General features: G+C 39.1%; 2 protein-coding genes across 3 annotated transcripts in view; one reads left to right on the top strand and one right to left on the bottom strand.

The window, feature by feature from the left end:
• The window catches only part of CUNH1orf146 (chromosome unknown C1orf146 homolog), a 10,477-nt gene extending 10,088 nt beyond the window's left edge, over positions 1 to 389 (top strand). The window contains exon 5 of the mRNA XM_004699263.2: positions 221 to 389. Coding sequence (XP_004699320.1) covers positions 221 to 340 — 120 coding nt within the window. The 3' untranslated portion in view covers positions 341 to 389. The remainder of the gene's footprint in view (positions 1 to 220) is intronic.
• Positions 390 to 1,356: 967 nt separating this feature from the next.
• The window catches only part of GLMN (glomulin, FKBP associated protein), a 37,357-nt gene continuing 11,676 nt past the window's right edge, over positions 1,357 to 27,037 (bottom strand). The window contains exons 4-20 of one of the 2 annotated variants that reach the window (XM_045292031.1): positions 26,775 to 26,894; positions 25,491 to 25,599; positions 23,706 to 23,946; positions 22,370 to 22,472; positions 17,451 to 17,638; positions 16,059 to 16,112; positions 14,687 to 14,717; positions 14,477 to 14,566; positions 13,480 to 13,521; positions 13,306 to 13,379; positions 11,591 to 11,675; positions 11,050 to 11,159; positions 10,577 to 10,648; positions 10,038 to 10,101; positions 2,452 to 2,575; positions 1,627 to 1,709; positions 1,357 to 1,509 (exon numbers count right to left, since the gene is read on the bottom strand). In XM_045292031.1, the coding sequence (XP_045147966.1) occupies positions 1,393 to 1,509; positions 1,627 to 1,709; positions 2,452 to 2,575; positions 10,038 to 10,101; positions 10,577 to 10,648; positions 11,050 to 11,159; positions 11,591 to 11,675; positions 13,306 to 13,379; positions 13,480 to 13,521; positions 14,477 to 14,566; positions 14,687 to 14,717; positions 16,059 to 16,112; positions 17,451 to 17,638; positions 22,370 to 22,472; positions 23,706 to 23,946; positions 25,491 to 25,599; positions 26,775 to 26,894 (1,707 nt within the window). In that variant the 3' untranslated portion in view covers positions 1,357 to 1,392. The remainder of the gene's footprint in view (positions 1,510 to 1,626; positions 1,710 to 2,451; positions 2,576 to 10,037; positions 10,102 to 10,576; positions 10,649 to 11,049; positions 11,160 to 11,590; positions 11,676 to 13,305; positions 13,380 to 13,479; positions 13,522 to 14,476; positions 14,567 to 14,686; positions 14,718 to 16,058; positions 16,113 to 17,450; positions 17,639 to 22,369; positions 22,473 to 23,705; positions 23,947 to 25,490; positions 25,600 to 26,774; positions 26,895 to 27,037) is intronic. The other variant, XM_045292032.1, reaches the window with a different exon arrangement.

Raw genomic sequence — 27,037 nt, 5'->3', positions numbered from 1 at the left:
CAATTCTTAAAAGTATTCTAGGTTTTAGTATGCATGTTTGAAATTCATTGAGATAGGAAGTCAGGTATTTTTCTCTTTATAACTAATACGTTAGTTATAAAGTATTAGTGCTTGACACATAAAATGACCCAGAGATACTTGTTAAATAAAAGATATTTTGATGTAACTAAAAAATACCTGTGTACTTCTATTAATAATGAATATCTGTATTTTCTTCCAGACCACCTCCAAACCATATATAGATAGCATCTGCTACAGGATGATAACAACTAAAGCTTACATCACTGAGCAAAGCCCTGTTTGGAAGACACTGCAAAAGATAACACTGGATAGTGATTAATTCACATTAGAGCAGTGGTTCTCAACCTTCCTAATGCCATGACCCTTTAAGACAATTCCACATGTTGTGGTGACCCGCCTAACCATAAAATTATTTTCACTGCTACTTCATCACTGTAATTTTGCTCCACGACCCCTGTGAAAGGGACGTTTGACCCCCAAAGGGGTCACAACCCACAGGTTGAGAATCACTGCATTAGAATCAATTATAAATAAAGGTTCTTTAAGGATATTAACATATTTAAAGGAGTTGAGTTAAAAAATTTTTATATTCACTTAAAAATGTATGCAATTAAAAGTGTTTTTTATTTTAAGCTTTGTTGCATAATGCCTTTAATAATTTTAAGGAAAATATTGGAACACATATATTATAAACCCAGATGTACATTCTTAATGATACAAAGTAAATTTGGTGGATAGTGTTAACTAGAAATAAAAATAAGAGAACCTTCTGAGCCCCTAAGACTAAAGGAAAAGTCTGAAAAGAAAGTAAAAAAAAAAAGGTTTACCATAAGGGTAGCATTTATTTTTAAAGTGAATCTTTGTACATGCTTCCGCATTATAACTTCTGTAGGAGAAATGGTGATGAACCCTTTCTCGAGCTAGTCCCAAGGCAGGAAAGGAGAGGGAAGCTAAGAAAAGCTATCTGCTTGCCTGAACTCAAATTACTATTTTCTCTTCCCTTGTATAGTGGTATGATACCCAGTTGGACACCGGGAGTTCTAAAATGTAACATGACATTTGTCTGGAGTAGAAATGGTACCAATATTTTAAAAATCTCATCACCTCGGTGTGAATGAATACTACATTTTATGAATTCTAAAAATTACAATTTTTAAAAATCATCTTATTGGGGGCTTGTACAACTAGAATTATTTACCATGTAGACAACTTTTAAAAACCATATATTACTGATCCATGTGCTTTTAAACAAGCTGATGAAAAGAAGCTACATTTATTTTTCTAGCAATAATGTTTACAGAATATTCTTTTAAGTTTTAAATAAGTCATCACAGAAATGTTTTACTAATTTTTATTTAGGAGGTAGAACCTTTACTTCATTGCAGTGTTTTCTTCAGAGGTAGACTTTGTTTTGATTTCAATGAGTTCTTCTACTCGAGCTAGCACACTTTCAATCAAATCAAACGTGAAGAGTGCTGAATGTAGGACCTGTGATGCCAGGAGAAATCCATTTTAATTAATGCTGCCTTTAAAACCAAACAGTGCAAAACAAAAAAGACTTCAGCTAGATGTGTACTTTAGAAACTTAGGAAGACGTCAGTTCACCTTGAGCTGCATTTCAGGAGGCATACTGGGGATCTCCTCTCCACATACAGTGACAGAACAAATATCTTTAGACTTCTGGACTTCTGTAAGAGAGGAAAAACACTGTGTCACACTGACTTACATAACCCTGACTTCAAGAGTAAATTTATAAGTGGCTTTCGTTCATCAACTTAAAAAAAATATGGCAATTATTTGCGTAAGTTCTTAAGTTTTACTACTTGAAGGCTCGGGCTATGCTTAAACCATAAACAAATTATCAAAATTAGATTCTGTAACATGTAAATTAATGTGGCCTTAGGTGAGTAGCATTATATTGGCATGTATAAGAAAACGAAGGTTTATAACTTGTTTTATCACTATATAATCATGCCCAATACACTAAAGACAAAATTCATAGTAATAACTAGAAATATCATCATATTGATAAGGAAGTAATCACAAGAAAACAGAATTGCTGACTTAAAAGTAATTCTGGACTTAAATTTCTTTTTCATAATTTTTACAGATTTACTCTGGAATAGGCTAAAGTATGGTGGTATCCAAATAAATACACATAATGTAGTTTTATCATTAACCAGACTTGAGGTTTTAAGCTAGAATATACTTTGATTCATGTCTTTGCTAACTCAGGTTCAGGTTTAATTGGCTAATGAAGCTGCTAAGAATAATTTTCATTATAAAAAGAATGATTTGGTTAGCATTTTCCCTTGCTTGGTATAAATTAAGTACACGAGTTTCTAAAAGTTCTTTATCTTGAATACATATGTGACCATTCCAAAATTTGACTTTTAGACCAAATTGGAAATGAAATTACACATTACCAACCGTTGCTATTTTCTTGGCTATTTTTAATTTCTGCTTCATAGTGTGCTTTTGACATATTAAGTCCTGTATGGAGTGGCTTTAAGAAATTATTTTCAATCTTTCCGAGTTCTGTCCATAATCCAGTCTATTCAGAAGAATGAATGAAATAATCAGTTATTTGGTTCAGCAAATCTGTATTACTAAACATCAATTGAGCATTGAAGAAACATGAGTACGACATGGTCCTTGCCTTTCAAAGACCTGTCTACTCGGTCTTATTTGCTGCTTCACAATACATTTATTACAACTATTTTATATAAGTACTAATCAGAACAAAAGTGTGTTTATGGCAGTATACACATTACTGTGCCATTTGAGTAGCTCTTAGTTTTGTGATCCTAAATTTAAAATTTTAGAAAATCATTTGTGTGAGGATAATCCAGTCTGAAAATTTCCTCTTTCCCTATAACCATCCCCACAATGTGTATCCTGCCCTACTGTAGCAAGCTTTTCTAAACTGACCGAGACTTCCTTGGGACGTAATGTAATGGAGCCCGGTGGTGCAGTGCTTGTACATTTGGCTGAAGGTAGGTTATTTTACCTACCAGCTGCTCCATGGACAAAGGTAAGTCTGCTTCCCTAGGGAAGCAGAGACTCTGTGAGGCAGCTCTACTCTGCCCGATAGGGCTACTCTGAGTCTGCATTGGAATCCACAAGAAAGTTCTGATGTCCATTGTAGATGGAGATTTTAACAGACCTAAGCATCCCCTCCCCCTGCCCTCACCCCGTCAACTGTGGTGGCTTATGGGTTGCTAGGATGCTGGAAACTGTGCCACTGGTATGTCAAATATCAGCAGGCCACTTAGGTTAAAAAGGTTTCAGTGAAGCTTCCAGCCTTGACCCAACCTGTGGTATTTTCAATGACCTCATCTACACATGAAAGATGGACAATGAACAAGGAAAACTGGAGGAGAATTGATACATTTGAATTACAGTGTTGGCAAAGAATATGTTAAGTACCAAGGCCTGCTAGAAAAATGAACAGATCGGTCTTGAAAGATGTACAGCCAGAATGGTCTTTAGAGGCCAGGATGGCAAGCTGTGGTGTCATATACTTTGGACACATTAGCAAGAGAGACCAGTTCCTAGAAAGGGTTAGAGTCAAAAAAGAATTGACAGTGGCTGCAACAGTGGGCGCAGGCCGACAGGGCAGTGTTGTGTTAAATTGTACACAGGGTTGCTCCGAGTGGGCGCCAACTCAGAGGCACCTAACAACAGCAGGACAGTTTAGTTACTTTGTCATCTTACAGGTATTTCTTCTCTAGCCCTACAGGAAAGGAACCAAGAAGTCTTAATTCCACACCCGAGAAGAAACATTCAAGAAAGTAAAGGGAAGAAAAAGAAATTTATTCTTTTTCTTAATGCAAATTAATGAAAAAATTGCATTAAGAAAAACATGGCTTATTTTGAAAAGGATCCTATTCCGAGAAACACTCTCCTATAATACTCTCCAGCAGAACCATGATGGAATTATAATGTATGCTTTCTCCACTGTTATGAGTGCGACCCAGCCCTATGTGGCTATTGAGCACTTGAAGCTAGTGCAACTGAGGAACTTTCAATTTTTAAAATCTTAATTTAAATGGTCACTTGTAGCTAAATCTGTATTGGACAATGCCAATTTAGAGTCTTTATTAAGACCTTGGTTTTTTTAATTACAATACTGTATTCTTATATCCAGTCCATAATCAAAATCCTCAGAAAAATAGGTACCAAAATTAGGGTAAAGAAAATATATTACATATTCTGCTCAGCATAATTCTATAAACTTTTAACATGATGAAAACTTTTAGAAACAAAGGTATGAAGAAGCTGTGGAAACAACACTCCTTCATCCCACGCTTACATCAGGTTATCAGTTCTTAAAAAAAAAATGCTAAAAAGAAAATCCTTTTAAGATACCTTTTTAATATCTAGGGGTTATAAATACACAATTAAACCTGTGACAGCTGGATATATAAGACCGAGCTCTGTCAGAGACGAAAAACTCAGCTATTTTCTACAAAAAGAACACTAGCAAAGTAGTCAAGACTGCAGAGGTGGGAGACCTGGGAAAACACGGCAGCTATGTCAAAAGTTCCAGCTCTCGGAGGTCTCACTGAACAGGGCGTCCTGACTTTACAGGGTATCTTGAGTTACAATGAACCACACAGCTGTTACTTTGGACTTACGTTCCTAACGTTAGCAAGGCAAGAGTGTTTCATGGAAACAGTTTTTGGAAAAATTCCATTTTTTTACAAAGTTTTGAAGCTGTCTCATATGTACTACATACAATAATGCAGCATTAAAAATAACAATTTACTAAAGTCATCAGAGAATTGGGGACTATTTGTATACGGTTAAAATTCTGACATGTTCACACACATCCACTGTTCACCCAAATACTTATGTGTTCACTCAAGTACTAATGTCATACTTCCAAAATCTTTTCTATTCTAAGGTTTAACTACATTTCCAAGTTCAGTGCAGTGTAGCTCAGGAAAGGAGAGACTAGGCAGCACCATGGCACAATGACATTTATTGGCAGAACTCACAGGGTAAAGTTAAAAATCACAATGAATAAAAAGGAGCAAATAAGTCCCAGGACCCCTTCCTAATTTGCAAATGTCTTATTTGTGATGACACACTGCAGAATTTCTATCACTTAAAACATTAAGGGGCTTCAATTGCTTGAAGTCATTTGACTCCAGAAATCTCTCTCTCTCACACACACACACACACACACACACACACAATTTTCAATTTTGAGGTAACAATTTAAATGAAAATTCAAAATACAGCTTATAGAGAATCATACATATAGAGTGAGAGTCGATCCTTTAATAACATGGATTTGAACTGTGCAGGCCCACTTATACTCGGATTTTCTTTTCCCCAGTTCCTACTCTGGTGAGCCCAAGGGTTCTAAGTATCTTCCTGTGATGCTAACCTCTGAGAGCAGTTCCTCTCCAGCTGGGCGAGGGTGGTAATGGCAAAGTGAGGAACTAGCAATTACTAGAGAAAGGGAACTGCTCACTCAGGTTATTAGCATCACAGAGTTTTAAGCCGGTAATTCACAACACGAGCTCACCATAGTCACAATGAATTTTTTAAAATCCACATGTAGTGGGCTCCCACAGTTCAAACTTGGGCTGTTCAAGGTTCAACTGCAAATTATAAGTGGATTTTTGACTGCATGGGAGAGTGGCACCCTTAACCTAGTGTTTTTCAAGGGTCAATTGTATGTATATGTGTATGTATACATATACAATACAAAGGGTTTTTTCTAAATGAAAAGAAATGCATGTATTTGCACAATTCCTATTTTTTTATTTTTGTAATCTTAGATTTTTCCTGATCCTGCTTTTATTCTACATATTTAAATTACAAATTATTTAGAGAAAAAATGGGTAGGCAGATGAATAGAAAGTAAAATGATAATGGGCTGTGTATTAGAAAGTAATTGCTGCAATTACAAAACTATTTTTAAAGATTCATCAAATATTAGATTGTATTAGGCATAAAAACTAAGCTGAGTTTTACCAGTAGAGTTAGCGGCAGTTATGCTGTATGACAAGAAAAATGTACACGAGCGAAGTGCGAAAGAAGGCACAGTCTAAAATGTAAGCAGAGACAAACACGATGGAGTAGGATACGGAGAACAGTGACATGAACATAAGTCAGTTGACAGTAACTCAAAATAAAAGGAAAAGAAATAGAGTATTATTAAATTATGGATCATTTTGTTGACTTTGCATTTGAATGACTTTTACACCTGGTTTTTTCATCGGTCTAGTTTCCCTCTCATCACACTTAATTGGCCAAAAATAGATACCAGTAGCTTGCTGAATAGAAGTCCTCACAATTCAGCATCAGCAGGGAATCATTTTATCTCCCCAACATAGAACAAAAATTTCTAAAATTTTGAGTTGTCATTTTTTTAATAAGTGGGAAGAACTAGCACTCATTTATGCTTCATTATGTACAATTCAATGACGTTGTGTTTATCATGTTGTGACGCAACCACAATGAACTGTTTTTCCTTCACCTTTAACAAGCTCAGGTGTCTGGATCAGTGAGTTCCCCTCTCCTCCTCCCTCTGCCTTCCCGGGTAGCCAAGCATTGAGCATGTCCAGAAATGCTCATTGCAACTGTTAAAGAACAGTGAGGAAAGAGGAACACCTCCTGGCAAGGATGAATTTAGAGGACATTACACTGAGTGAAGTCAGTCAATCACAGAGGGGCAAATATTATCCAAAGCCTCTGTGCCTGTGTGTTGCTGGTGGTAGTGGTGGCAGGAATCGAGGTTTTCATGCCAGAAGAAGCAGACTGATAATTACCAGGATGGGACGGGAAAGAAGGGAAGGGGAAGTTAAGGCTAGAGGGGTGAAAGGGAATAGTATCTTACAAGGAGATGAGAAGCAATTAGAAGGGAATGAGAATAAAATAAGCCATGGGGAAGTTTGCTAAGTTGTTGAATACAAAAAAGATTATGTTATGTAAAACCCCCACCTAATTCACAATAAAAAGTTTTTTAAAATCAATTCATTTAAAACATAAAAATAACTTTTCCAATCAATAATTATCAATGTAATTTTTACCAAATATTAAATTTCTTTGTAAACTTTAGTATACCACTCTTTTTTTTTTTACCTCCCAGAGTGAAATAAAAACTAAAATACACTTAAAATGTTCAAATTTGATGGAGAGGCACTTACTCCTGCCTCAAAGTCATCAGGTTTGTAACATTTTATTAACTACATTTATCAAATAGATAATGAGGGAGAGATAGCTACACAATAAACAAATAGAATATAATGTTAGCAGTAGAATCTTGGTGGTGGTAGTAAATGGGTGATCACTAAAATTTTTTCAACTTCTCAGTTCAAGAAAACCATAAAAAGTGCTCTTAAAAGCTGGTTGTAACCTTTCCTTTCCCATAAAATGTTCAAGCCCAATAAAATTGAAGAAATATCTGTGGATACTATAGCAGCGATTGTACAATAAATTTGTTAAAACTCAGTGAACATACACTCAAAATACATACATTTCATAATATGTCAACAAATACCTAACACATGCTGCAATATGAAGGGGACAGATAGTGAGATCTGCAGAGTCCCTGTACAGCGCAGTTGGTTAATGTACTTAGCTGCTCACCAAACCAAAAGATGGGCAGTTTGAGCTCACCCAGAAGCACCTTGAAAGAAAGGTCCCCCAAATCAGCCATTGAAAATCCTTTGAAGCCGGGTTTTACTGTGGAGGATGGAGTTCTGTTTGTGGTGATGGAAAGTTCGCAGTTATTAAGGCTAACAGTTGCACAGCTGATTAATGTAAAATTGATGTCAAGTTGTATGCTTGTAAAAAAATTTGGAAGCACTATGTGAAACATATATTAAAAAAAGAGCAGTAGCTGATGCTGCTTATGTACAACCAAACACTTTATGGAATTTGGATTCTTGGTTTGGAGGGTTAGAATCGTAATTCCATAAACCATCCCAGTTAACTGGCATACTACCATTTTTAGTGCTCCTGTCCTACTGGTCTGTTGTGTAGTTCTGGGGTCTTGAAAGCATACAAGCAGTCATCAAAGGAATAAAAACTGGTCTCTGTTTACTTGGAGCGGTGAAGGAGAGTCAAGAATAAGAGGAGGAAATGGAATGCATGGCCAATTGCATGCACCTTGAGGCCAAAAGAACTGGATGGTGTCCAGCTGCCATTGCTGAACATTTTGACCAAAGATTCTATAGAACAGTCATGATCAAAGGGGGGGTGGGGTCGGGGCAGGGTAGAGATGGCAGAACAGAATTTCAACTTTCAAAGAATCTAGCCATTTTGGAGTTACTGGGCTGGATAAATCCCTGTAACTATTGCCTTGAGATAATCTTTAAATCCTAAACCAAAAAATATCCCCCAAGTCTCCTTTAAATCTAATAATAATTTAGCTCACTCAATAAGGACTCTGCCTTAAGCAGTGTGTTCTTTTAAAGAACTATCTATGTGGAATCCAAGTGACAAGAGCAACCTACAAGATTAGATGGAAAGGGTGGGAAGAACAATTTGGAAAGGGAGGGTGAGTGGTTTTACAACTCAAAAACTGTACTACGTGTAACTGAATTGTCCATGAGGAAATTGTTAACTTTGTTGATGTTTCAATGTGCATTATTTTCAAAATGTTATTACAAAAAAGAAAACCCTACGGAGCACACTTCTACTGTGACACGCATCAGGACCGCCAGGAGTGAGTGCAACTAGTATACTGGGGACCTACAGTTTACCTTTTAATACATTTTAAAAAGAAGATAGATTTATACAGGGTAGAGAGATGCAAACGTGACAAAGTAAGTGGGGTAAAATATTAATGACAGGATTTAAGCAGTGGGTAAATATATGGTCACTGGAAATTTCTTTCACCTTTTATGTACTTTGGAAATTTTTAGAATAAAAGGTAGAGGGAAACAGCAGCAGCACAGAATAAGCAGTAGTCAACGCCAGCAGATATAATTTGGGGCTCAAGAGGGATGAATTGGAGTTTAAATCACTGAATTTATTAAAGAGAGAATAAAACTTTTCCCCCATAAATTTAAGATTACTTAAGAAAAAAGTTAGTTGGCATCTTATGTAAAAATTACTTTCATTCTTTTTATTACTTTCTAAAAAAAACAACATAAACAACACATTATGATTCATTTAGCTAATGGAGCTGATGTATATAGGAAAAGCAACTATTAGAAAGTGGTAGGTAGAAGATACAAAGCAAATATAATTTTACTGTATGACAAATCTCCCTCAAATAGTTTTCTATTTATTGAGTATCTCTAATGGTGTGCTATTTAAAAATTCCAACTTCCTACACATTATCCAAAAGGTGCTATTGACAAATTCAATAAGAGCTGAAGCGCTTTAATTTGTCATGTCTGATGAAGCAATTTGAAAATATCAGAATAATTTTATACGTAAGTCTTGAAATTAAATTATGAGTCCTAGGTAGAATCAAATTAGCAGGGCATTAAAATATACATTGCATTCCAAAGGTTAATTAAATTGGGACATACTACAGGGCTAAGCAATGGTCACAGCTACAGAGCCAGAGCTACAGTGGGGAAGGGGAAGAGACTTTGGAGGTAAGGATTCCTGGGAATTAATGTCAAGTTTCAATGGTACTTTCCCAACCCTACAAGCTAACCTCAAGGGGTGCACCTCAAACCCACCAGCATGCTGCTCCATAGGAGAAAGATGAGGCTATTTGCTCCTAGAAAGATTGATAGCCTCGGAAATCCTATGTAGGGTCACTATGAATCGGAGTTATAGTCTTGGAAACTCAGAGGTACAGTTCTACCTTGTCCTATAGGGTCACTATGAATCGGCAGCGATTCCATGGCAGTGACTGAGTGAGATGAACTGGAATGGACTCAATGGTAGTGGTTTTGGAATTTGGGTTTCCCCCAGTCTTTGTAGCTGGGTAAAAGGCAAAATATTGGCCTAACTAGGGTATTTATCAAGAAAATCTGACACATTCTTTATGCATTTTCAATATACTCTATCACTTTTTTTTAAAGTTCACTTACTTGATTGTCATTTTCATTATCTTTGATAATCAAGTATCTCAATAAATTTAATGAAGCCATAATCCTGTTAATTAAAAATATATAATTTGTTACTTACAGTACAGTTTTATATCATCAACAACAATTTTAGGGAATAAGTTAAAGCCTGTCACAGTGTATTTATGGAATTATATTTGCCATTAGAAATTATTCTCTTTAGCAGCTCTTCGGCCCCCAATAAAATCATTAAAAATAACAATAATAAAAAGCTCTTCGGGAGTATTAATAACTTTTCTTCTCCATTTATGTTTACAAAATACAATTGTAGATAATACTACTATCTCCTTTTTCCCCCAAGGAAGCTTTGTTATCTTTAATATCTACGGCTATCATCGCTTGCTTTTTGAATTTTAAAATTACTTTTATAAAATGTGTTCAGCCATTTTCTTAACATCAATTCTAGTATACTGAAAGAAATTACATGCTCTATACGAGGGGGTAGGGGTGGGAGTGGGGGGAATGATGCTTTAGAAAACAAAATAAAAACAAAGTTCTTTTACTTGCACATTTTATGTGCTCTGATGAATGCTGGCTGTGCACCCACGGGACTGTTCCAGTTGTTGGTCACTCTTCTGGAAAGAATAATTTTTTCTGGTTTGATTTTAATCATTCGCTCGCTCGCTCCCTGGCTCCCTCCCTGCCATTGAGTCAGTGTTGACTCACAGCAACAACCTGTGGGTTTCCTAGACTAACTGTTTGATGGGAGTAGAAAGGCCAGTCTTTCTCCTGAGGAACTCCTCGTGGTTTCCAACTGCTGACCATGCAGCTCGCAGCCCAACATGTTAACCACTAGGCCACCAGGGCCCCTTACTCATTAGCTCGTTTACATATGACAATCTTTATCTAGGTTTAGAAATTATCTACAGAGCATAACATCCCAGAAAAACCTTTTTTTAAGTTCACCTTGTTAAAGTACAGGAATTTACTTTTTATTTTACATTTGAGCTTTGGACCTTAGTGATGGTCACCTCACCTATCTGAGTTTTGCAGTAGGTCCGTTTCCGCACCCTCTGGGAGAACAAGTACCAAATCTAGGAGGGAAACCAGCTGTGGCCCTGTAAACCACTTGTCAGTTTGTGGCCTCTGAAAAGAAAGAGAAATTCATGTGTTTTTCTAATACTTTATGACTACAAAAACAAGTTATTACGCATTTCCTGTCCAGTATGGAACAGTGGTGTTCTCTGTGGAGTTACTGAGTGTTCACGTGTGGGTCATACATATCTAAATTTTCAGAAGTATATAATACAGTAGAAGAAGATCGCTAACTGAAGAATTCATACAATTTACACTTAACAAAATCTCAAAATGCAGGTGTTTGGGGGTTTTTTCTGTTGTTTTTATGTATTTTTGTTTTTTAAAAAGAATAGAATTAGAAATGAAAGTAAAAACAAAAATACTTAAGATAGATAAGGTTTGTAGGGCAAAAATTCACATTACATATTCCACAAGTAAATAAACATATTCAACTAAGTAAAATAAATTGCTAATGGATAGCTTAGCATGCTTTCCCTTACCTTTAATGACACATCGATTTGAGTTTTGATATTTTGAATAATGAAGGCTTCTACTCCTGAATGATTACTTGTATTCAATAAGCACCTTGAAATCAAAATTATACATTTGAAATTACCCAAGGTAGTACTACAATTAAATGATGGTGAAAGTTCGGGTTATGTATTATCATTAGGAATACAAAATCCACGGTGAAGACAATTAGCAAAGTGATAATAAATTACAAAGTTTTCTATCTACTATTGTCACTTAACTGATGACAAATTCTATTTGCAACTCGATTTTCCAACAAGATGTTTCTATTAAACTAAATTTGAATTTCTTTGTACATCTAGTGGCATAGGATCGCTCTGAGTTAGACTCAACTTGATGGCAATGGGCTTGGTGTGAGTTGTAGTTATTTAACGAGACAGGGACACTAGTAGAGTAGCCTAAAACCTCTCCAAATTGTTCCCTATGGAAGTATACTAGTGTTGGTTATACCAGTTTAATTGCAAAGAAAGAAAACTAGATAGGGTTAGCTTGGGGAAAAAAGTCACCAAAAGCCCACCTTTTTTGTGGGGATCTAGACAGAGCAGAGCAAGGAAACCTAAGAGTCAAACAGATCTTATAAACCTGCTCTATCAGTAGTAATGAAGAACAGACAGGGTAAAGGGCACTAATTCTGGCTCACCTCAAAGTAGACTTTTTAGCACATTTACTGTTTAAAATCATTTTATTACTTAGAACAGTGGTCACAAGCTAAGGCCTGCAAGCCAAATACAACCTACGGACTGGTTTTCTAAAGTTTAATTACAACAAAGTCACACTGTGGCAACTTTTGCTGCAAAAGGGAGCAGTTGCAACAGAGACCATATGGCCTATAAAAAAGTGTTCACTAGCTAGCTCTTCACCGAAAGTTTGCTAGCTCCAATAGAGAGTTGCTAGAATCTCTCCCCACTCATATATCATTAATAGTAAGCACTGCTTTTAACTTAGAGTGAATAGCCTGTCAAAGTTATAACTCCAAAGCCATTCATTTATACTGTGAATAAAATGCTAGGGATCCTATCAATCTGTTTAATCATGTAAGTCCAATATATTTTTAGAGTATTTCAAGTAGCTGAATTAAAACACATACTCGTATTCATTGTGCATGTGTGTGCATATCCTGAACATTTGTTTAACCCTCTTCTACCTACTGTGAATAAGAGAAGTTAATTAGACATCCAAATAAAGTTGTGGACTCTCTGGGTGGTGCAAATAGTTAACTCATTCAACAACAAGTTAAGAGGAGTGGTTCTCAACCTTCCTAATACCGCGATCCTTTAATACAGTTCCTCATGTTGTGGTGACTCCCCCAACCATAAAATTATTTTCGTTGCTACTTCATCACTGTAATTTTGCTACTGTTATGAATCAGGTGACTCCTGTGAAAGGGTCATTTGACCCCCCAAAGGGGTTGCGACCCACAGGCTGAAAAACCTCTGGGTTAGAGGCTTATGTTTATCTAGAGTCCTCCTTTGAAGAAAGGGTCAATCTACTTCTGAAAACTCTACGTGGACACCCATAGGGAATGGTCATGATTTAGAATCAACTCAATAGCAATTGGTTTTTAATTCGAGTTGTATTGCGGGTAAGTCATACTGAAATACTATACAATAAAAAAAAAAATCACATGCACGAATTTAGCTTTTAATCAACTACACACTTAGCAATGTGCTTGGTATATACATACCTAAATAATGTGTATTTCCCTTGTGAAGCCAGCTTGTTAATATACAGCTGCAGCATAGTTAAACCCTTTCTCCTCTAAAATGAAACAGACAACATTATTACATAAAATGAATAAAAAGTATTTATTCAATTTCTCATTGTAATTCATTATTTTGTTCCCAAACCATTTACATACCAATATCTCAATGGGGCAAAGCGTCATTACTTTCACTAAACCCTGTAAATAAAACAATTGAAAATTTAGACATTATTATAGTGCTTACAAACAAACATCATTGTTTATAATGGTGGCCATTAAAATTATAGAGAAATGAGATTTAAAAATAAAATTTTCTCTGAGCCACAAATCCACTGTCATGACTCTAGGCAGTGAAGGTATGATCAATTTTGTAAGTGATACTGAGTGGGGTGTTAATTTTCAGTATGTCTACAGTAGATAAAAATGAAAATATGAAGAAGTCGAACAATCCACTCCTTAAAATAATGAGGTCTAATACACTAACAAAAGTCATGCTTTTTAAGTAGTAAAAATTCAGTTTCTACATTGAAATCAAAGACCTACTAGAATATCCTAATTAACAAATAGTACTGGTCAAAATCAACCATAGGAGGTACAAGTGAACTGTTAGTCTTTCTTGTAATGAGTCAACAGATCCTTCAAATGGACCCTCAGGATTCGATTTATGGAGATTTATCTGCAAGGTGAACACTGTTAGAAAAGAAAGTGACGTTTTCCCATTACACGCTTTGCTGTCTACTAATGTAGCCAGTAGCCATTTAAATGAAATAAAATCTAATCTTAGTTCTTAGTTGAATTAACCATTTCAAGTGCTGAATGCTGATAGTGACTATTTTACTGCACAGTGCAGCTAAGAGAACATCCCTACCACCACAGAAAGTTCCAGTGGATAGCACTGCACTAGATCTTTCACAGCGCCTGCGGACGGGAGTGGAAAAGAGACCCGAATAGACTCCTGCCATCGAGTCCAGTCAGACTCATAGGGACTTCATGTAGGGCTCTCGGGGCTGAATTTTCGCCTCCGAGTGGCTGACTGAATCGAACCATAGGCCATGTGGTTAACACCTGGCAGTGCCACCAGGGCTCCTGGAAAAGATCTTACTTCCATTCAAAATAGACAAGCAACTATTAAGATACAAAGCATCTTAGTTACCTGAGGCACAGTAAGAAAACTCTTGATTTCTAAGTACTGGTGAGGTAAATGGTTGTCTTCTATTCTTAATAAACCGTTCTCCAACAGATCCTACAGATTAAAATATATATTAAAATATATATATATATATATCCAGAGATCTGTACACGTTGACATCAATAGCTATATTATTGATATAACTGTAAATTGTAATTGAGGCCAACATCTTACCAATCCTTTGGAATACACAGACTCTTCTGTTCTGGAAGAGAATATTAAAATGTTATCAACATTATTTTAAATCATTTAAAATTGCTTCAGATTCATCATTTAGGGGAAAAATAAGTTGAAATGTAGAGACTTTATACACAGCATTAAGGAAAAGTTCTGTTAACATACATTAAGAAGAAATTCTGTTAAAAGTACTTAGTAAATTTTAGCCCATATTTAATCTCTCTTTTGAATGGCCATTGACACCCAAATCTTGGGGCTTAATTCTTGGCATCAAATCAACAGATCTTCAGTAGCACATACAAAGAAATCAATTATAACCAATAAATGGTACAAATGAAGTTCATATCTCTGTAAATTCTCCTTAGCTCTTTTTTATGCAAAAATAATTCAAGACTTCGCTAGTTAAAATACTTTGTTTTTTAAAAGCTTATGATAATTGTTAATTAAATACTTAAGATTTAAGGCCCCAAATATATATATATCATTTCAGTTTCTAGGTTCTTCTAATCACAGAAAGAGGTAAGTGTTATGTTTTTGCTTCAAAGACTAACTAACCAGTTTCAGAATTTCAAGAACATAAAGCTTAGATTTAAAAACAATATATAAGGATACAGTACACTGCCATATAAATAATAGAAACTAAAAAGAATATGAAGTACTTCAGATAATACATATTCCCACATATTTACAGAGTTAATAACCAGTCCTGCCAGGAGCCCTTTGGAAATTTCTGCCTTGTGGGCTGAGGTGCTGGATATTTGCTATGTTAAAAATCTTCCTTCACCTGCAAAGAGATGGGATTGCTAAGCTGTCACTAGCTTGCCTACAGGATGGCTCTGACTGATCTCAAGAGATAATTTAGACATGCGTTTGCAAAATTCTTAAATTTTTGTCTTGAAAAATTATGTATAGCTGTTAGTTTATAATTGTTTTAAAAGAGAAATTCTTGCCTCTTAGCACGCCAACTGAGAAAAGTTGTAACTGAATGATGTCACTGTCAGTAATCTGAATGCTAAAAGGTGGAGGGAGCAGGGATGAACGTCTCTTAAGAACCATCTCTCCTCAGACAAAGGAGGATGCAGTGGGGTAAGGATATTTCCAGTTACCAACTTTGGAATAAGGAAAGAAACTTCTAAAATGTATGGCAAGAAAACCACAGGAGTCATTAATTATGACAGTATATTAATATCTTAGGTTGAGAATAAGAGACTCTGGGGAAAGTTTTCTGTCTCCATTGTCACCATCTGCTTGTTTGATTAAAAAAAAAGTTAATTTATGAGGACTTGGCAAAGCGAAAGGAGTGTCCCTTGCTCATGACAAGGGCTGTTTTAGCACTCTTTAATTCTTTGAGTCATCTGAATGGTCTTACCTTTGCAAAAAGACGTCCACATGCCCCATATTAAATTTCAAAAGGTATAAAGGACTAAAATAGGGGGGGGGGAGACAAAAACAAAGATATTGATACATATACGCATACATTTTCTGAAATTTTATACAAATCGAACTTATTTTGGTGGTAGAGTATCATGCTTCATATGGAAGCTGGCCAACGGTCCCACCTTTGCCACTAAGTATGTGCTATCTTGGGACGTAACATGTAAGTCTCTTATTTTCATCTGTATAATAAGATAATGCTCTGTTTCAAAGAGTTATTATAAGGATAATGCATGTCAAATGCACAGAAAACCATTAGAGTAATGTTTTAATACATGGTGAACAAGCCAATATAAAAAAATCCATAGTTACTGAATTGATTCAAACTCATAGTGACCCTATAGGACAGGGCAGAACTGCCCACTTGTGTTTCTGAAACTTTAAGTCTTTATGGGAGTGGACAGCTTCATCTTCCTCTAGAGCAGCAGCAATAGGTTCGAACCACTGACTTTGTGGTTAGCAGTTTAATGCATAACCCATTATGCCATGAAATGGTAGCCATTATTGCAATATTTAGATACAAGAATAACCACAGAGAAATATACCTAAGACCTACATGGACCTTAAAATCCAAAAGGTGTTATAGTGTAAATTGCATACCTATACATACATTTTAATAAATTTATAGGAAAAGACAAATTCAAGGTAATTACGATAGGAAGATTCAACCTTCATTGGGTGGTGAGAGGTAAGGCTTTCCTCAGAAAGTAACATTCAAAATAAAGATTGTTCCAAGCATACACAAAGGCCCAAGATCAAGAAGGTTCATGACACATGTGAATAAGAAAGCAAATGTTCTGTGTTGCAGGAGCATGGTTAATAATAGGTGGTGGACGAATGAGAACAAAGCAGGGACCATACCACACATAAACTTGTCTCACAAGTCATGTTAAGGCAGTTAGACTTTATTCCTAGAGCAACGAGAAGCACTGAAGGGCTTCAAGTGCGAGACTGCTTTTAAAGCTCCACTTTCTAATGTGAGAATAATTCGGATTCAAAGGGAGCAAGTGCAAGTGTGGATATACCCACACCGGATTGCAACACTAACATTAGTGAGGAGATGCTCATTTTGACTACCTCACTGGTACCTAATCAGTGCCCTTGCTTTTAGTCCAGGAGGTCCCAACAGCTTCAAAACCAAGCTCAGTTGGCTGACTACTTCAACACCCAGACCCACCGCTAGTTTCACCAGGGAGCATTAGAACTTTAGGGGCGAGGTGTCTTAGAGCATGTTAATGAATACATACATATATAGAAAGTCATATACATGCGCCAATAATACTCTTTTTAGCATACCTCAATAAACCCACCATGAACTCTTACTTACCTCAAGACCAGTGGGAGCTCATCCATACTGATGCCCTGAACAAAGACTAGGTATGCCAGTGAAGCCATGGTGTCTGCTAACTGCTTGTCTTCTTCTTCCTCAAACTCGAGAGGTCTCCAAATCCTCTTTTTCTTTCCATAATTCAAAATCATTTTGAAGAAAGGGTCTCCAATTGCTGATAAAAAACCCTGCGAAAGAAGCAAGGCAGCTCTGGCAGACCCACCGGAGGGAGGGAGGGCGAGCTCAGCAGCACACCCCAGCCACGCCTCGTCTAATCCCCTTGTCTGAGTACGGGTGGGGCCTGGGGGTGTTGCATGCTGTGGTACCCACGATGAGATGCTGCCCCCCTGACAAGAGTCTGTTACCTGACGAAAAGAAATTTTTACAGATGTGTGGCATGAGGATTAGAGGAAGACTTATTAACAACTTGCAGAATGCAGATGACACACCTTGCTGGCTGAAAGTGAGAACTTGAAGCACTCGCCAATGAAGATCAAGGATTGTAACCTTCAGTAAGGAGTACAACTCAATCTAAGGAAAGCCCAAAATTTTCACAACAGGACCAATAGGTAACATCATGATAGGTGGACAAAAGGGTGAAGTTGTCAAGGACTTTGTTTTCCTTGGATCCACAATCAATGCAGTCAAGAGATCAAAAGAGATTTGCACTAGGTATATCTGCTGCACAAAGACCTCTTTCGAATATTAAGTGAAAGGATGTTTCTCTGAGGACCAAGCCATGCATCAGCTGCATGTGAAAGTTGGACAATCAATAAGGAAGACAGTTGAAGAAGCAATACATCTGAATTACAGTACTGAAGAATACTGAAAGTACCTTGGACACAAGCTACAAGGACAAAGCTATCTGTACTGGAAGAAGGCCAGAGTGCTCCTTAGAGGCAGGGATGGCAAGACTTCATCTTACATGCTTTGGACATGTTGTCAGGAGAGACAGTCCCTGGAGAAGGGCGTCATGGTTGGTAAAGTGGAGGGGCAGCGATAAAGAGGAAGACCCTCGACGAGATGGACTGACACAGTGGCTGCATCGATGGGCTCAGGCACAGGAACGTTTGTGAGGGTGGTGCAGGGCCAGGCAGGGTTTCGTTCTGTTAGGAATAGAGTCGCTATGGGTTGGAGCTGACTCGATGGACCTAACTACAGCCATTAAGATCCACAATTAGTTAATGCTGAGATTTTCAGAAGGGAGATTATCCTGGATGGGCCTGGCTTAATTTGGTGGAATGATTTAAAAGAGGGTCCAAACCTTCTGGGAGAGACGGTCTTCCTTGCTGTCTCTAAAGCACTAAGCTGTTATGTTCGGAACCCTGGGAGAGTAGTGATTATCCATTAGGCTGCAATCCTCAAGTCAGTTGGAGGGAGAAAGGCTGGGCTTTCTATGCCTGCAGAGTTTGTCTCAGCGTTGGACAGTGTTTAAGATATGACAAAATAATAATTTATAAATTATCAAGGGTTCATGAGGGAGGGGGGAGGGGGAAAGAGGGGAAAAATGAGGAGCTGATATCAAGGGGTCAAGTAGAAAGAAAACGTTTTGAGAATGATGATGGCAACAAATGTACAAATGTGCTTGACACAATGGATGGATGTATGGATTGTGATAAGAACTGGACGAGCCCCCAATAAAATGATTTAAAAAAAAAAAGAGTTTGTCTCAGAAACTCACAGGGACAGGCCTACTTTGTCCTACCGGGTTGCTGGGAGTGGGCCTCGATCCGATGGCTGGCAGTCTGTTACGGAGAGGGTTACATAGTGAAGGACCAGAGGCTGGTCCGAGGCCTAACAACAACACCCAGCCACAACCGGCAAGAAAATCTGGCCTTTATTCATTTTGCTAACAACCTGAAGGGGCTTGGAAGTGGATCTTTCCCTAGTTAAGCCCCTGGTGAGACCACAGAGCCAGCCAACACCTGCTACAACCTTGAATGCGGAACTTATTGAATAATGTAACCTATTAAAACTATAAGAAAACAAAAGTGTATTGCTATTAAGCGGCTAAAACAAAACAAAAACCAAACTCTGCCATTGAGTCGACTGTGACTATTAGTGACCCTATAAGACAAAGTGGACCTGCCCCTGTGGGTTTCCAAGGCGGTAAATCTTTACAGGAGTAAAAAGCCTCATCTTCCTCCAGCTGAGGGCCTACTGATTTGAACAGTCAATCTTGTCATTAGCAGTCCAAGGCAAAACTCACCACGCCACCAGAGTTCCTTCGTAAGCTGCTACGTCTGTGGGAATTATGCAGCACGAGAAAACCAATACAAAGGCCAACAACCAAACCATAGTCTCCATAAGCGTTTATCTCTCGGAATGTTTCTACATCACTTTGGTCTTTAATTCAGAATCTTGATTAAAGGCATACACAAATGAATTTTACTGAAAGTCCAATGGCCTGACTGCTAGATATAAACAGAAGAAAAACCTCACTGCCATAGAGTCCAGGCCAACTCTGAGCAAGTCTAAAGGACAGGGTAGAAGTGCCCCTGTGCATTTCCAAGACTGTAACTCTTCACAGGAGTAGAAAGCCCGTCTTTTGCCCTTGAAGTGGCTGGTGGTTTCAAACGCTGACCTTGCCGTTAGCAACCCAACATGTAACCACTGCACCACCTTCAGGGAGTTAAAATCTGCTAATCCCAGATGGCTCCATCGGTCATTTCAGAACACAAAAGGGAATCATGGAAAAGCAGACTGTTTCTCAGTTCATGTTATTTCCAGAGTAAGGAAGCAGTTTACAAAATCCATCACATCTAAACTCTTATCATGCTGTTCTAGAAGTGTGGGGTCTACTTGTGTCCAAATTGGGGACTTCACGACCCACACACCATTCAGCAGCCCTGCCCAGACGAAGGCAATGCATGCTGCTCTGGTTTCTCAAACCTCAGAACAATGTCTGCTCTTCCGGAAACGAACCTATGCTACTCTTCCGGAAACGAACCTATGCTACAACCTCGGGAGATTCAAGCAGTCTGTGCCAAAACAACTTGTGCTACAGTGGGAAGGCACACGCCGGTCAATCACACATAGCTGTACTTCAGCACAGAAATTAAGGCCCCTCCTCACTTCATCTCCTCCCGACTATCACCTCTACTTCTTGACTGCCTTGGGCTTTACTACTGTCAGCTCTTTCTACTTCTAACACTTCTGTCGCAGAGATCTCTTGCACCCTCAGTAGATCACAGGAGTCTTGCTCTTCCTTACTGCTTTCATTAAACCATGTTGATTCAGAGCCTCGTTTTGGATGGGGGTTGCTCATTCTCACTCCCCGCATGCTATGGGCCAGCCAGGCAGCTGTGGGGTAGGTGGTCGGACAGAGGCTCAGGATTAGCTTGGCTCTTCCTGCACCTTCAAACAAAAGCACGTTTCCTTCTGAAAGAGATGCCATACTGCCCTCTATCTGCCTGTCCTTATCTCTGTCTCATACCCATCTTCTGATCAGTTCCGCTTATTTGCTGAAGATTCTGGTGTCTGCTCACCACCTTTCTCTCAGCTCCAATTCCTGTTTTGGTTCTCTGAAAAGTTGAGTGATCATGAGGAGTCTCACATTCTTGTTTTCTGGTGGCCTGTACTTCTGCTCCCTTTCAGCACTTCATCTTATCCTGGCTCTTGGTCGGGATAGAGCTCTTCCATTTGAGGGACTGGAACTTCTGCTACCCCATCTTCTGACTTTCTTACCTACTTCTCTCTTATCTCTCCATTTTAGCCTCATCTGGCCATCCCATCATAACCTCCCTTCCTTTCCTATCAATCTTGGACCACACACAATCGGCCACCCAAACTACCAGAACGTAGCTACATCTGTGCAGTAAGGGAACAGGCGGGGAGGGGGCGTGAAGGAGTCCCTGGGTGGCGCAAACAGTTAATCACTTGACTACCAGTGTAAAGGGTGGCGGTGTGAACCCACCTGGATGCCTTGGAAGATGCCCTGGCAATCTGCTTGCAAAAGGTCACCACCTCACAAACCCTATGGGATGCTCTGTGTGCACATGAGGGTCACCAGGAGTTTGAACTGACTTGATGGCAATTAACCACAACTATAATGGTCCAGAAAAACATCAGCCCTGAATAATGACTCAAATCCACTCCTCTCCTTCTGTACACAAGCGGAAAGTCACACAGAAATACGGACTGGTCTCTCATTAGGGACTGACTCCCTGATGAACTCGTCCGAAGTGCTGGACAATCGAGGGCTCAGGCCTGAGCCCTTTTGTCTTCTCACACTGACCATCCACACATGCTCTTCCTTCTTTCCTGAAAACCCTGCTTTCTCGAGATATTTGATATTCAATATTAATCTTGGTAGGTGTCACAATGGCATCATCGTGATGTTAAAAAAGAAAGTCAGCTTCAGTTATATAATCATACACAAGAATTTATGGAGAAAATGCTTTTTGTTCAGGGCTTGCCATAAAATAATACAGTGAGAAAGAGGATGGATAAACAAGATTGGCAAAACGCTGGTAAAACGCCGATGCAGAGGATGCAAGGATCTGTTATATTATTCCACTGTCCTGAATGTTTAATGAAAACAAATGTTTAGAAGCACAAACCTCTTGCTTTGCATTCTCCATCTCAGTTACTGACACCTCTGTCTGTCCAGATACCCAAGCATAGAAAACCATAGCCCTGATTCCTCTTTTATTGTTCCTCCAAATTCATCACCAAACGTTGCCTTCACCAAACGTTACCTGCTATGAGGTTCTCAAGCCTGCCCTGTCTTCATCCCTGCCACTTTCTATACTTCAGGCTCCCAGCACCTCTCTTCACATTCCCAAGAGACAGCAACCAGGCTCCAACCTCTTTGATTCCAACCTCATCTCAGTTAAATCCATCCCCTGCCTGCAGTATGGAAGAAGACACAGTAGAGTATAGCAGATTCCATAGTGAATTAAATGAACAATACTTACTATTATTTCAGATGCAAAACACCTCAGAGGATCACTTCCAACTTCTTCTGGCTGTTCATGGAATTGTGCTGTCAGCAAAGGGTATTTCAAGCTTTTGAAACAACTGAAGTATAAGAAACAAACTCTTAATATAGTATAGTATTTTTAAGGCACTTAGTTCACAAGAAATCGAGCATACTAGCAGCAACCACTGACTCAATGGGGCACACCTCTACCGTTTGGGGGGATACACCAGTGGATCCTGAAAGTTCCTCTTAGGACCAGTGCTCCTTCATGATCTAGATTTTACTTGTTCCAGAAAAAAAATTGAGACAGAGTATTTTCATACAGGCTTTTTATAACTTAGAATCCCAAACTTTACTCTGTGATTCCTATTTTCCATTAAATGTCTTTTCTGTTATGACATGGGGATGGATGGCACATTGTTTTTTTAAGTCCTAGCCTGACAAAATAGAAAGTTGACAACACTCCTTTAGTCTTCAGAATTAAAAACATTAAACTCTAGGACCACGGTGATGGCGGCTGTTAGGTGCTGTCAGGGTGGCTCCCCCTCCTAGTAGCCGGTGCACAACAGAAGGAAGCACAGCCTGGTCCAGCGCCACCCTCCCCACTGCTATGCCCGGCCCACTGTGCAGTCGCTGCGTCAGTCCATCCGCCGAAGGTCCCCTTCATTTTGCTGACCCTCGGCTTTATCAAGCATGATGCCTTTTCCAAGAACTGGTCTTTCCTGATAGTATGTCCAAAGTATGCGCCTCACCATCCTAAATACTATCACTGCAATACCAATCAGCATACACCTTGAGTTATTTTACTTTAGAAAAAACCAGTGAGTATTAAAGAAGAAAAAATCCAGTGGGTATTTTACACTTTGAGCACTTCTTAACTTTAACTGGCCATACGTGAAGTGCTGAGTAACCACTTGTGCAGCGGAGGTTGAGCCTGCAGTACCTGGAGCGAACACCACTGAGTGCTCTGCTGCTGTGTCTGTACTCCGGCCACTAGGGCCAGTTACGTCCGCTGTCCGACTACCTGTGCTCTTCCTGAGCTTGCAGGGAGAGTGAAACCACTTCCCCATGAAAGATTAGACTCCCTGTGGTCGATGTAACCTAGGGCCCCTCTCATGATTCATTTACTGTGAGTCAAAGCATAGCTTTGGTTCTACAATCTTTTATAAACCAGTACCCCATTAACTGTCCCACTGTCTTATCATCTGAATCCCATATTGTCTTAAAGTTTCAAAATTTAAAAAGTATTTCACATTTATCTGGAAAACAAATAAGGGAAAGAAACATATACCCTAACTGGCTGTCCACTGCTTCAGTTCAAATAAACTTACAATTTCAGTAACTCCTCTCTCAACATGTCATTTTCCACGGAGTTTTCTTTGGCATCGGTGACTTCCTCCACAAACGGCTTAGTGAACTCTATCAAGGCTTTGCAACACTGACCGAGACCATATTCGTCTGCCTGCATTTGTTCTCTTGAGTATGGAACCGGAAGGAGAGAGAGCTGATTCCAGAGGGTGGACAATGCTAAGCCAACTGAGTAGGCTTTGTTGTTATGAAGTTTCTGAATCACTGAAACAGAGATCAAGTTGTCACTTGAGGTAGCTTCACCGGGAATGCTAAGCCCGGCACAAGAAATCTAGCCAATGCATTTTTATAGGGCAAATCCCCCACCCTCCCGTAACCACGCCACAAGCAAGATGGCCCATCAGGGCTTAACTGGCCGTGGTGTTACTTCTTGGTATGCAAAATAAGGGAGCATCGTACAATTGTGGCATAACACAACAGATGCCCTCAAATCTTGCTTAGGTACATTTATAACAGGTTACATACTTAACAGAAATACATCTTTTTTTCATTTGAGAGGAGATAAACTATAAGAAAGTGCCTTGTAAACTATAAGCACTGCCCAAAAGAGAATAGTACCAGGTTTCCTGTCTAGAAAATCTTAAATACTTCAAGTAATACAACAATGGACACTCCTATTTAAAACAATTTAACTTCTGATGCTAAGTCCCTCTATTAGATGCTAAATTTTATCCAAAACCAAACTCACTACCATCGAGCCCATTCTGACTCAGGGCGACCCTACTGAGACCCTCTAGGACAGAGCAGAACTGCCCCTGTGGGTTTCAGAAATTGTAAATCCTTACGGAAGTAGAATGCCTCATCTTTCTCCCACAGAATGGCTGGTGGATTTGAACGGCTAACCTCATGGCTAACAGCCTAACTCAGGGCTCCTTTCTAAGTTTTATATAGGTCATAAATTGAAAACGTAGCTCCAACCCATGGAGTAAACATTGACTGCTTTGGTTGACAAGGTCTATTACTTACCTACCGTGTCTACTCGAGTATAAGCCCAGTATCAGCTGAGGCACCTAATTTTACCCCCAAAACTGCATTGAAAATGTGCTGGAAAAACTCAGCTTATACACGAGTATATACGGTATATTGTGGAGCTGATCATTCTGCTTCCTGGTTTTACTCCTCAGTAAAACCATTTTGCCATTCCCAACCCCATCCCCAATGCAATGCAGAAGCTGAGCGAAGTCCTGCCCTGTGCTGTTCTTCAACAAGCTACAATACTACCACAGGAAGACTGCAGGCCCTGCTCCCCCACTGAGGAGCACGTTTAGAGAGAAATTCTAACTAAAGGTTGTAGCCAGGACGGTTAGGACATTTTTTTTAAGTTGTAACATTTTTTTCTTTTCTGATTCTCACTTCCACCAAGTCAAAATCAACTCCTGGTGTCCCTACAGTGGCGTACCTACAGTCACAGCACATGAAAAAGAGCACATGTTCAATAAAGCATACACTAGTTGTCTACTGTGCCAGGCTCTACCACTTCTAAGTTCATGTCCTATGTTAACCAGTACACAATCACTTGTCTCTGGCTTGTTAACACAATAGGTCAGACAACACTTACCCCAGTAATGTCTATCTAAGTACTGCCCTCTTTCCATAAACTGGAAGATTCAACTCGCATTACTATTATATCAGTTTAAGCAGAGTATTCAATAATTGCTTTGGTGTAGTGTTGATGTTTTGGGGTAAAAGTCAGGGCTAGCTAGTTGCACAGACACAAAAAATATTCAAATGATCAAAATCCTCAGTACCTGTGTGTAATGGTGGAAGCAGAAGAATAATAATTTGGGATATCTGTTTTCCAGAGGGCTCTTCGATCAGTTCAAGCAAACCCAACAATAATTCCTTTGGGTTACATAACTATAAAAATATTCACAATTGAACCTGTTTAATACAAGTTGTATTTAAAGCCACATGATTACTATTTTCAAAAGAAAGCACATACCCAGAAGACAATTATTTTTGCTTCACAGTAAAACACATGCTACAATTACAAAGGGAAAAGAAATCCGTAAGCACAACACAGTCTGCAGCTGTTACATCGAAGCAGCAAGTCAGAGGGTTTTGGTGGCAAGGGCAGCGTGGGCACTTAACTTCCTGGCTAAAGGAAGCGGGGCGAGCCTATCACCAGCGGAGAGGCTTCCTTGTACCTTACTGGACCATCTCCTCTGGCGGCTGCTGGAGAGTCCCAGGGGGTGAGCTGGTGGCGCTTCCCGCCCCTCAGTCAAGGCGGTGAACACTAGTCCAGGCAGTCTCTTCCTAAGAGAGGAAGCTTTTTGCTGCCTTCTCACTGGCCATACCTAACCAACTCACCTGCCACTTCGCTAAACAATCCTCACAAAGAGTAACGACTGTCTAGTTGGAGCTAAATGCTTCCTTATCAAACAAACGCTTCCAGTATACATGGGGGAGGGACTTCCGAAGTTTGCAGAGAAGTGAAGCTGTTCCACGGACTTTTGAAGCTCCCCTGTTTACTCGGTGGGCTTGCAGTGATCTCCGAGTAGCTTCTTACGTTTCCCTCAGAACGTATCTTTCTCAGCCATTACATACTGGCTTCTAAGGCTGCCAGTCACACCGATGACAGTCTCCCCTCGCGAGGCCTGCTTCATTGTGATCGCGTTCAGAGTTCTTTATTATCTTTTTAGAGATTACACCAAACAAGGAAGTGCAATGCTAGTGCTAATGCTTCCAATATATCACTAGTGCCTTGAATTATGCCCCCTTGTTTTTCACATTTAAACAATAATTCACATTTAGCAGATAGCCCTTCTTGGAAATAGTTTCCTAGGTCCCTCTCAGAATCAATGGGTCTGAGATGAGCCTAGGTCATTTTTATACCGAGGAAATTTGGGAAACACTGAAATGTAATCACTCACCCAATCACAAAAGTTTGGGCCTTTTCTCGGAAGAGCATTTTTTCTGAGCTAACTGTGTTCTTCCCAAACAGGTGGTAAAGCTCTGAATATTAAAGAGAATTATAAAATACCTCTGACCTCCGTGTGTTTTGGAGAGAGGACCTCGTTTCATGAACTTACCTTTACCAATAAATCAAGCATCAGAAAATAATGTTTCTTTTTATCTTCTTCCTTATCATTCCATAACAGGCATCGAACAACAGGACCAACAAGGTTCCAGCCCATATTCCAAACGATGAGCTGGAAAACACACACTCAGAGTGAAGCAGACGCTGCCATCTACAGGGCTTTCCCAGTGTGCTCCACCCACCTGGGGGAGCTGACACCACTTCCTCTGGAATGGGCAGGTGAGGCCCATTTCACCTTTTACCACGACTTTCCTG

The sequence above is a fragment of the Echinops telfairi genome, unplaced genomic scaffold (assembly GCF_000313985.2).
Source record: "Echinops telfairi isolate 266 unplaced genomic scaffold, ASM31398v2 ScPeMD7_443;HRSCAF=831, whole genome shotgun sequence".
NCBI lineage: Eukaryota > Metazoa > Chordata > Mammalia > Afrosoricida > Tenrecidae > Echinops > Echinops telfairi.
This window is presented reverse-complemented; position numbering and strand designations above follow the sequence as displayed.